At 28.5% G+C, this 12,196-nt stretch overlaps 1 protein-coding gene across 2 annotated transcripts; it reads right to left on the bottom strand.

The window, feature by feature from the left end:
• Nucleotides 1–244: 244 nt before the first annotated feature.
• Nucleotides 245–6,163, bottom strand: LOC112750281 (uncharacterized). 2 transcript variants are annotated; one of them, XM_025798926.3, is made up of 13 exons: nucleotides 5,924–6,163; nucleotides 4,973–5,222; nucleotides 4,019–4,228; nucleotides 3,641–3,721; nucleotides 3,471–3,557; nucleotides 3,295–3,390; nucleotides 2,785–2,838; nucleotides 2,262–2,691; nucleotides 2,068–2,181; nucleotides 1,751–1,979; nucleotides 1,519–1,567; nucleotides 1,407–1,446; nucleotides 245–1,140 (listed from the first exon to the last, which is right to left on the bottom strand). In XM_025798926.3, the coding sequence occupies exons 2-13, from the start codon at nucleotides 5,213–5,215 to the stop codon at nucleotides 998–1,000; spliced, it is 1,776 nt and encodes a 591-aa protein (XP_025654711.1). In that variant the 5' UTR covers nucleotides 5,216–5,222; nucleotides 5,924–6,163; the 3' UTR covers nucleotides 245–997. The 2 variants fall into 2 exon arrangements, with proteins under 2 accessions (XP_025654711.1, XP_029148471.1); XM_029292638.2 differs by having other exon boundaries at nucleotides 2,068–2,142; nucleotides 5,924–6,160.
• Between the last annotated feature and the right edge of the window lie 6,033 nt (nucleotides 6,164–12,196).

Here is a 12,196-nt window from a genome sequence, read left to right as displayed (position 1 = left end):
TCTCACCGTTAATTCTGTTAACAAATCTCTAATGACAGAAAAACATTAAAACAATTTTAGAACTTTAGAAACTTAAATAAAACGATTTAAACGTTAAGAACAATTTTAAAACTTATCCCAAACATTAGAGACAAAAACGACACTTCACTCATTTTGAAAATTAACAATGACAAATGTACATGGATGATGGGCATATAAAATTGACTTGCACATAGGCTAATTGTCTGCTGCACACGGGAAGTGATTTTCTCAAATAATACAATCTATTTGTAATAATCATAAAAATATAACATTTTACGTCGTACAGTGACCAACAGGAAATCTATTCTTCCTTGCAGTAAAGATATAATCCACTTTTCTTCCCTCAAGATATATATATTGTCAACTTACACCCTCACAACACACACACCCTGTCATAGGTTCTATATAACCACTTTTTAGTCATAGCTAGGATTTAAACCGTGATAAACTCTAGCAAGACATATACAAATGCCACTAAACCAAGCCTTGCAGTGCCCAATATTTCAATGTCACAAACATAATCCTTCTATTTACAGTACATCCGAATGGGCTTTACAATTCAATACATATACATATATATATTTCCCCTCACCTAAATAGATTGAGCTCCAAAGTAATCCTTAAGATTGGCTTCATGCATTAAAATGGTGTTCGAGATCTTAATTGCACCAATTGCATCCCTGAGATCTGCAAAAGTGCACTACGTTATCCCTACAGCATGATGAGTCCCTTGATGGAAAAAGGTTGGGAGACTAACATAATGCACTTTTGCCAATCTAAGGGGTGAAATTAGTGCAATTGGAATCTCGACGACTAATTTAATGCATTCGGCCAATTTGAAACGACACTTTGGGACTTAACTCCACCTAAATACAACACAATGGCCATCTTATTTGCAGAGCGCTAGCATATAATTTTTTGGACATGAATATAGCTATTCTCTTTCCAATCACAACTTTTCTTACTGTGTTATGGGCTAGCAGGATTGAAGGGTGGATTTTGCCAGCCACAACAAGCCAGGGTCATTCCGCTTCAGCACCAAATACACTTCTGGCTTCCCAAGATTGTCCATTATGACATCTTCACTGAAGCCAACCAGAAAGAGAATTTCCAAGGCAGCTGTGTAGCATTCAAAATTTAGAAAGTTAGCAACCCCATTCAGAATGAAACTCTGCAAAAGTTGCTTACTTGCTTTTCATACACTTTAAGTATTTCTTTTGCAGCTATATATAGAAACAACTCTCCAAACGTGTCGTAATTATATCTATAAATGATATCTATAAATGGGAGATAAAATCTCATGCGCACACAGGAAAATTTTTGTCTAAGTGGTACTTGTACACATCAGGCATGCTAGAATTAAAGTGGAGAGTCTAGGTGCAAACCTTTGTTACCAATGATATTCCTCTCAATGACTGGATTAGCCTGCAGGATACAGGAAATATTAGGATGAAGCATTGCCAAAAGCACGATGACTAAAGTTAACACAGAATGTACCTTCCGCAACCTCTTGTATTTCATCTCCTCAGGGTGTTCAATTACATTACTGCCATGGATACCAAACATGATCAATGGATAACATGATGCTGTCATAACTGACTATCCATAAATTTGCCATAAGTATTTCCAAGACAAGACATTTTAATCTAATTCCTTAAAGAATATGGAAGCCTATTCAGCTAAAAGGTACAAATGATATCAACGATCATATAATCTTGAATAAGCATACCTGACTATTTTCAGGAGAGTTTGGACAATTGAAGCAGTTTGCATTGGAGTAGCTTCACCTCTCAGAATTTCCAGGGCCGTCTGTAAACGGTTACAAACAGCAGTTACAGGATCATTAATCCTCTGAAATTCTTGGTCATCAGGATCTGGCTCATCGATCTGCATTGTAGAAAAGCTTGGAGTGGGAAAGACAAGATCGCCGGGGTCATGTTCAGCCATGTTACTTGTATCTGCATAAAATATAGTTCACCAACAGGTTCTTTTAAATCATTGACAGGATAAGCCTATCAAGAATACTCATGTCAGGGGAAGAATTACCTTGACTTGCATTAACTGACTTCAAAGAAGATTCTGAATCATCCGGATCAGGTTCTCTAGATACATGCATTGTAGCTGAATACATGTCACTGGTCTGAGTATGCAAAGTCTCTCCTAAAATCAATTGGTTTTTGTTGAAATACAGTTCTGATACCAATATATCCTAAAAGAAAAATCATAATTAACAGTTTTACCATGATCAGAATCATCTGGATCAGGCTCCTGCTTCATTCCTTTAATAGTATGATCATGTGCGTCAGGTTCACTGCTAAGTCCTTTCTCAACAAGGATGGGCATGTCATTAGCTACGATTTCTTTGGAAATGGATATCATATGATCAAGATTTTCACTTGCATGAACGCTAGAATAATCGGGATCCAGCTCTTGATATACTTCAGAACCTCCTGACTTATTGAGAGAAACATTAGCCATCCGAAGATAAGCAGCACTGATAGAAGATTCACGGGCACTTCTCAGCTGATCTATCCTGTTACCTCCAAGCTTCTGGTGAACATTGCTACTTTCGCCTATAAAATCTTCTTCATGGATTTCAGAATTCCTTACTCCACTCAGAGTGTGGCTTGCAGATCTAGTCCAATCCAAATTAGCAGCTTCTTGATTTAACTGCAATTAGGCAAATTAAATTAACATACAGTACCTAATACAAAGCAAAAGAAAAATGGACAGACAGACAAGTATTTAAGCAGGTACACACACCTGCTTATTTAGAGCATAAAAGTTTGCATCATGTTCAGTGTGTATCATGTGAGCCTGAAACAAATAGTGAGTTAGATAGTTCCACAACCATTGTTGTCAAATGGACAAAAGCACACTACTTTCTCTTTGTATTTTTATTTTAGGAACATTTGAGTAAGAAGCCCAGCATAGTTTTCACAAATGAACGTTACATAAAATTAGCAATCTTTTCTGGTAGCTCAAAAGAAAATTGATTTTAGTCCCTCATCTAAAATAACTGTCTGGTTGAGTTATAGATTTGGGTTGTAGGAACAGAATTTTCCTTAAATAATAAAAAACAGTGTAACTAACTGTTGTCACAAGGATAAAGGATATTTTTCTCTTTTTAAGTTTTTAAACTTTAAGATCATTCTTAAAATATAAGGAACTGAACAAACTTTTACCGAGGGACTGTGCAATATTTGCAGCTACAGAAGAGATATTTATGGCTGTTTGAATGTTGTATATACTTCTCTATGTTATGTAACTTACAAGTTCATGCAGTAGTGTTTTCTTGATACTTTCATACTTCCTGAAACCTTTGAGGTCGTCCGTTCGAAGACGCAATGATATCTCCTCTCCCTGATTCTGTAAAGAACAATGAAAAGAAGGAATGAGATCAACAAAAGAATAATGATGGTTGCTTCCTATACCGAAAAAGCCGTTACCTTGTTCAAACCAAGAAGACATTTTGGACTCTTGCCAACATAACCAACGGGAGCCATCTCACTCATTATTCCTACACACCAACAATGCTGTAATATGTATTACATTTGTCAGAACATGCCCCAAGTTGTAATTAGAATGCATTCATATACTGAAAATCTCTTAAATGTACCTTGTTCATGACTGCAATAATTCCAGGATCTGCAGCAAGCATGTGCATTCTTTTAAGTGCCTCAGAGGGGGGAGGATTCAGCTGAAGACAAGAAAACACAGAGTTCATCCATAATCAGTTGAGAAAACCACAATTAGGAATTTCATGTTATGAGATGTGTGGCAAAGAATATAATGGGAAATCATTCAATATTAAGTTATTAACACAATAAAGAAGCTTGGCAAAGTGTCTAATGCATAGCAAACACTTTCCTAATCCAAAAGCAAGATACTGAGACAGTAAAATCAACAGCAAAACTATAAAGAACAAATTTCAGAGATATAAGCTTTATTCTTGAAAAAGAAAAATGATCATATAATAATAATAATAGAACAATACCTCTATTCCTGGAATTTCAAATGTCCGAAATTCACAAAAAATATAAGGACCTTGTGGAAGTTTCAATGAAAAACGAGATCCATGTGAAACCCTCTGTTTCATTCTCTTCTCCTCGTCCTCAAATCCAGCAATTCTGAAATTTGCTTTTGCATTTTGAAGAACTTCTTCAACTTCATTTGATGACACACCCATCATTTTAATTGTCTTGGCCTAAGGAGGAAACACGGAAAATTAGGGAACAATAAGCCATAAAAAGTTAATCCAATACAACCATCATCCATAACAGTATTATATGGATAAATTCAAGCATAAATTAATATTATATAAGTACAACCAATGCCTTGAATTTTTTGAAAAAATAATTAATACTTTTTTATTTAACAATTAGAAAGTATTAGAAGAATAAACTCATTCCCTCTATTTAACATGGAGTATCCAAATCATATCCCATCCCATTCCAATTCAAGAAACTCACAAGCAAAAATGGTGGTCCATGCTTTGCTTTTCTGGGTTGAAATGTGAAGGGCCAAAATTCCATGGTGATGGGCCAATAGCCTAAAATTGCATACATGGGTTGTTCTCCAAAGTAAATAAAGAAGATCCTTTTACTTAAAAGTAAATTAAACTTCTAATACTTAAGAAGAAATTAATTGGGATTTTGTTAAAAAGGGAGCAGGGTTTAATAATAAGCATATCATTGCCACTCTAAAGTAACTTCACATTTTACAGCTATGCTAACCATAAGAATGATCAATTCAAATAACCTAAAAAGGTAATAACAACACAATTGCTTTTTCCTCACTCCATGGAAAAATTCAATCCAATTGCGGCATGAATTTTTCACAAAAACACAAAGATGGAAGAAATGGATACAATATAGCTGGGAGAATAGCATATAAGAACCATATCATTCTAAGATCATAAGGCACATATAAGACTAAAAGCGTTTATTACCTCAGTAATGGCAGTTTCCAGCAAACTTAAACAAGCATACTCTACAGAAAATGGAGCCAGAAGCTTTGAGTTTTTCCCAGAGCTCAGTGGAACAATGAACCGCATAGTATCTTCTTGGACATTTGTTAATTTCTGCATTTCCTGCCCTAGGTCCTTCACAGTGGCACCTGAATTCATCTCCACAGCAAACTTCTTTCCCCTCCATGTAACCGAGATTTTAAAAAGGCTTGACAGAGTTTCCATGTTTGATCTAAGTAATCAAATGTCAACACGATCTAATTATTTTCGAGTAGTTATACAGTTGGAGGTCCAAAGAGTGACCCAAAATGACGATATTACTCATTAAAGTCATTGTTTTTAATAAGGAACTAGTTGGCCTGTAAAAGTACTTGGTAATCTGAGAGTAAAAATATAATTGTTCATATTTCTGTTTTATTTCAACCAAAACAGTACAACAGCAGGTATCGCTATCCTCACAAAAACTAAGGGTACAGAAATAGCGATACCTCCGAAACCCAGCACCAAATCCTCCTTTTTTATATCTGCCAAGGTTCGAGTTTCTTTGAATAAAATTCAATAAAAGATGAAGGATCCAACACGGGGAAATTTCAACAAATTCAAGCGCATAAGCCATAATTCATAATGGTGTTAACTTAACCACTTCATGTCGGGACACATCGACAACCATATTTCGCACAATTTAACCATACAACAAATTTTTTCAAAGAAATTCTCTCAACTTCCACAACGAAATTCTGGAAATTCGAAAACTCATACGATGCCATCCTAAACCACAAACGGATAAAACGAAAGAAAAAAATACGACTTCGAAACAATCAGTTATCAGTCAAAAGTAAAAACGAATAGAGAAAAACAGACAGATAATAATTTATTCAGAGGATAACAGTTGAAATGGGTGGTGCGGAACAATAAGGGAGATTATGGAATTACCTGAAGCTGCAGGAGTAGAAGAACACAACGGGATAGGATAATGAAAATATTGAGAAATTTGGTCAGAAAATTGATCTAAGAGGGAGTAAAAGTAAGGGAAGGTCAACGAATGAAGAATGAAGAATAATTGGTAATGGGAGACGACAGGAGATGAACGCATCCGCTGACGCAGAAGTCAGGAGAAGGTTCCAGATATTTCTTTATATATATACCAATATATATACCAATATATAATATACCAATATATAATGAGGATATAGGAGTTTGGTATCCAATTCCTTCTTCCCATTTTACCCTCTTTCTTTTTTTAATTCTATACCAATATATAATGAGGATATAGGAGTTTGGTATCCAATTCCTTCTTTCCATTTTATCCTTTTTCTTTTTTTTAATGAGGATATAGGAGTTTGGTATTCAATTCCTTCTTCCCATTTTACCCTCTTTCTTTTTTTTTTCAAGAAAATATTTTACCCACTTCACTTTTAATGAAAAAAAAAACTGTTACTACGTATTTAATTTTTTTATTTTTTTAAATTGTTTTTACCTAGGACAGAGTTTAATTAAATTACAATACACGGTTTAAATATTTCTAATGTCTATTGTTTATCTTAAAAAAATTACATATAAACGTGTACTCTTAATTAAATCTATACCAATTAATTAAATTACAATACACGATTTATATATTTTTCTGATGTCTATTGTTTATATTTAAAAAAAATTACATATAGAAGAGTACTCCTTAATCAAATCTATATCCCTATTTTACCCAATTTCTTCTCTCTATTTTATCCCTATTTTTTTTAAGTTTGTTAAATACGGAATTCAATATAACAAACTGTTACTACATCCTCCATTTTTTTATATTTTTATCAAAAAATATTTATCCCAACAGAGTATCAAACTAATTCACTTTTAACCCCACGACATATTTTAAAACTAATTTATTTCCAATAAAAAAACTGCTACCACTACGTACTCAATTTAAAAACTGACCCACTTTCAATAAAAAACTGATCCACCTTCAGTGTACTTAACTCCCAAGAAAATTAAATTACTCTTTCACTTTCAATTTTGGTCTCACAAATATTTTTCTTCTCTGCATCTTGCTATCACGAAATCAACAATTACGTCAACGTCGACCACTTGGACAGAACGGCGAAGAAGACAGAAAATGACCGAAGAACAAAGACAGCAACACCTAACTAGAAGACGTGCAACTTATCCGGAGATGATTCGACAAGAAAACAAGTTGCCATATCAACTGATACAACTTCAATTCCAACTCCAATGACAGACACAAGTGGAGGTACCACAAATACAAGAGTAGCCTGATTGACTACAATTAGAACAGGCAAATAGAAATCTATAACAATATATAATGTCGATACGGAGTAACCTCTTCTTCAATTCTTTATTCCAATAATTTATCCGTTTATTAATTTTATCTGTTTTCAATTTTTCTTATTTCTCTTCCCAATTCTGAATGTGCTTCTCTGTATGTAACAATTATTTGGATAAGTTTTTGTGATTTTCTGAACTAGACAGTGACTATGCTAAATGTTGATTTTGGACGCCATGTATGAAAGGAAAAAAAAAATAATTATGGGTGATAAATAAATTTTTATCGATCTTATTGTTTTATTTTGGGTATATTCTTTATGTGAGTACTTTATACCAATAGTTGATCTCATTATTCAATTTTTATTTTTTAGTGCTTCTCCTCTCACCATTAGGTGCATTTTTCTATATTATTACTGTTGCCATCATTCTCCTTCTTTTAATATCGTCATTGTATCACCTCCATCTTTTCCTCGCTTCCATTCACTACAATTGCAAATTTTATACCGTTTTACTACAATTATCTATTTCACGCATAACTTTCACCTTCATTTTCCTTTCTCTTCAGTTTACTTACCAAACTGTATTAATTCTTATATATTTTTAATCTATCTTTCACATCCAAAGTTTTCTTTCATCAATTTAATTTTAAAAAAATTATTATTTTTTATCTGATATTTATTTTTTAATTTTTTTACATGTATATACCTATCAATAATGAATCGAAGAACTCTTATAAATTATTTTGTTAATTTTTTTTATTTTTTAAACGGTTTTATGCAAGATAAAATTATTTTTAAAATTTTTTAAAGTATTAATTATGTAGAATATTTTTTTAAATTTTAAGTGCATCAATATTTACTTTTTAGTTAAATCTCATTTTTTTAAAACTGTTTTGTATTTAATGATGTTATTTTTTTAATTTTCTAAATTATTGATTATATAAAGTATTGTAATTAAAATTTGAGTACATAAATATTTATTTTTAAATTAAATTAAATCAATTATACAACAAAAAATTTACTAATTTTGTATTCCACAATATTATTTGTTTGGCATATAGTCTTGATTATTTGATGAGTTTAATTTTGATGGTGATTAGTGCATTTACACTAATAGGACATCAAAATTAAATTCTTATTTGATTGACATAAAAAGACGCAAAAAAAAATTGCAACTACCAACGATTTGTTAAAATATTGATATGTTTATTTCCTAAACTATTAACCAGGTAGAGTTCTGACATTTAAGTACATGCAAATTTGTTTATAATTTAATTAAAATAAATAATTTATATTTCAAAAAAATTAATTAATTAAATATTATTTGTTTGGGATATAGTATTGATTATTTGATTGGCATATAAAAGATGCAAAAAAAAATGTATCTATCAATAGTAAAGTGAAAAAACTCTCATGGATATTTTGCTAATTATTTTTTAAATTTTTAATCAGTTCTAGTCGGTTAATATTATTTTTTATTAAATATTAAATTGACATATAACATTAAAGATATGGTAGAATAATAACATTTATGAATTAGTTTTTTTAAATAACTTGATAACACAATAAATATATAAATTTTTTGTTATATATTTTTTAACAGCTTCAATCTTTACAATATTATACAGGCTAATTTAGATATCCAAAATAAAGTAAAATAAGTAACAACAAGAAGATATAGAATTTTACTTTTTGTTATATAGTACAAAAATAATATAATAATATAATAAACTGTAATAAAAATAAAGTAAAATAAGTAACAACAAGAAGATATAGAATTTTATTTTTTGTTTTGTAGTACAAAGATAATCTAATAATCTAATAAATTGTAATATTCTGATACAAAAGAACATAAAATTTAATCAAAAATACTATTTGTACACCAAAATCAGCTACCAATGTATTTGTGTATAATAAATACATGTGTAGTTTAATTTATTTTGAATGTGTATTTGTATTTTAGCCTGTATTTTATATTGGTGGCGGACTTTGGTGTACACATAGCATAACTCAAACTTAATATTATTCTTTTCAGTAATTTTTTATCTTTTTATTTTAATTTTATTAAAAATACTAATATAATTTACTTTTAACTTTTAACTTTTAAGATAAATGTAAGGATGTGACATTTTATGTATTAGATAATGTAAAAAATTTATTATAGAAGAAGTTAAGAATATAAGAGAGAGAGAGAATTTTTTAACCTATTAAATATGAGTTAAATCAAGTGATGATTAAGAAACATATTAGAACTCTGAATTCAAAAAAAAAATTTTACTCTCTTTACACAGTATTTCACTTTAACTAACTATTTTTTATGGATAGTATTTAAGTGACAAACAAAATAGTAAGAAGGTTCGTATTAGATTATAAAAATTAATATCATCCTTATAGTAGGATCGCATTGTTTCAAAACATGCAAAATAAAATAATAAAATATAGTTTAATTAATTTACAAATAAAACAAACGTACAACTTATAATTATTAGTTAAAAACTTACAATAATGTACTATTTTTATTATATTAGTTAAAATAATATATTTTAATATTATTTTTAAAGATTACTGACATCAAATTTTGATAATTTGAGCAAAAATTTTGAATGTTTTATGTCGTACATTTTTTTAATAGAATAATAAGACAACTTAAAATCCACATCAAGAAAAAACTATTGTTTTTATACATTTAGATATTCAGAAGACACAAAAACCAATTATTTTAACAACACTTCAACGACTCATAAAAGTTAACATAATAAATGATTATAGATCAAAGTGATAGACAAGATTGAAAGTTACGATAATATATAGTACTTTGTGATAATTAATTACGATTGGGTGAAGAGAAGGTGTGAGGAGAAGAAGAAAATGAAAAAGGAGAATAAGGCAATAATAGTGTGCGATAGAAATAATAGTAAGAGAAAATAATAGTGTGTGATACAATAAGAAGATATAATAAAAGTATACATTAATAATTTAAAAAAATCTTAAAATTAAAGATAATTTAATAAATTGAATATAAAATTTAAAAAACAAAATATTTTTTATCTATTAGAATTATGAATATAAAATTAAAAAATAAAATATTTTTTATTTATTAGAATTATGAATAAAAATAAAAAATACTTTAAATATAAATTTTTATATTTGCTTCAAATTAAATACTGTTAAAAAAAAAATAAACTTTATAATATTTATAAATAATTACTTTATAAATATTTATCTTAATTTTATTACACATAATAACAACATAATAAAATTTTTAATATCTTATTTAATTTAAATTTATAATTTTTGAACGTCTTAAAAGTTAAATAACTTATAAAATTTCTGTATTTATTTTTAAATATATTTTTTTATTTTTAAATTATTTTATCAAATCTATAATTAATTGAATTAATTGAATTTGTCCCTACTATATTAAGGAATCAATTTAATTAAATAATCTTGAAGCGTTTATATAGTTATTTTTATAGTCAATAAATCTGACAGTTTTTCAAGACTCAAAAAGTTATTAATAAGAATATGTACGATGAATTACGAAGATTTTTTCAGGTACACAATTTTTATATTCTCCTATTTTGTTTATTAATTATTCTTATAGTTTGATATTTAAAAATAAAAAAAATAAACATTCTCATTTCTTCTTTTTTTCAATACTTATAAGAAAATGAAGACCTCTTCAGATTTATATTTTGGCCTACCACTTAAAAAATATGAAGACAAATATAAATATCTGTGATATTTAAATAAAAATTAACTTTTGTAAATAACTAATATGTATTTTGATTTATATATAATTTTTTTGAATTAGGATAATATTATTATCATTATTTTTTGAACTATATTATATATATATATATATATACCTCTTTATTGTGTTTTTTTATAATTTAATATTTTAAAATTTTTTATAATAGTTTTAATTTTAACAAAATATTATATAAATAAGATCATGCCAATATTAAAATAATAAAAAAATATTTATCTAATAAATTCAAAAAATAAATAATATATTAACAAAAAATAAATTTAATTTAAAAAAAATAATAGAAAAGCGGCTAAACAGGCACAATAGTGCCTGTTGAGCCGCTAGTATACGATAAAGTAATTACAAATCAGTCATCGACAATTAGAGAAGAGGATATTTGAGTTCAAAATTAATATACAACGGTTCTTAGGTTTTTTTTTAATAAATAAATTAAATATAATAATTATCAAAATAAATAATTTAAAAAATATTTACCAAAATAAAATATTTTTTTCTTATCTCGTTTACGAAATAATTTTGTACGTATCTTCTTTATAAACGAGATAGATACATTTATAAATAATTAAATATAATTTTTAATTATAATAAAAAAATATTAATGCTTTTAATTTGACCAAACTCTTAAAAATAGAATGTTTCAAATAATAAGAAAGATAAACCATCCATTTTAAATAAGATAAAAGCTCAGCACGTTAACACTTTCACAAGTGCACCGTTAAACTGTCCACTATTAATACGGTGGTTACTTTGGAATTGGATAAATCAATCAATCCATATCTTCTTTCTGATAAGGTTATTTAAATTATATTTCAAAGTTTTATATACTCTCATGCAACAAACTAAATTTTTATATACTCCCATACAACAAACGAAATTTCTTAAATTTGAAATTTAAAATTTCAAAAATTATATTTAATTATTTCGTTTAAAATTTGAAATTTCGTTTGTTGTATGAGAGTACATAAAAATTTCGTTTGTTGCATTGGAGTACATCAAAATTTAAAATATAATTTAAATAACTTCATCCGAGACAGAACTCAATGGAGATGAATTGATTGGTTAGACGATTCTTATTAAGAGTCAATTCAAGGTAACCGTGTTAATAGTGGACAATTTAATGGTGCACTTATGTGTTTTTAAAGTAAACGTGTTAATCTC

This window comes from Arachis hypogaea, chromosome 15, assembly GCF_003086295.3.
Source record: "Arachis hypogaea cultivar Tifrunner chromosome 15, arahy.Tifrunner.gnm2.J5K5, whole genome shotgun sequence".
NCBI classification, from domain to species: domain Eukaryota; kingdom Viridiplantae; phylum Streptophyta; class Magnoliopsida; order Fabales; family Fabaceae; genus Arachis; species Arachis hypogaea.
Note: the sequence above shows the minus strand (reverse complement) of the source record. Positions and strands in the feature narration are given on the sequence as shown.

Bases quoted from the DNA above. Each gene is read 5' to 3' on its own strand.
- LOC112750281 (XM_025798926.3), bottom strand. From the start codon at position 5,215: ATGGAAACTCTGTCAAGCCTTTTTAAAATCTCGGTTACATGGAGGGGA. The intron at 3,722-4,018 runs GTATTGTTCTAT...TCTTGTCTTCAG, and splicing joins TTGAAATTCCAGGAATAGAG to CTGAATCCTCCCCCCTCTGA. The intron at 3,391-3,470 runs GTAACGGCTTTT...TGTTCTTTACAG, and splicing joins GTCTTCTTGGTTTGAACAAG to AATCAGGGAGAGGAGATATC.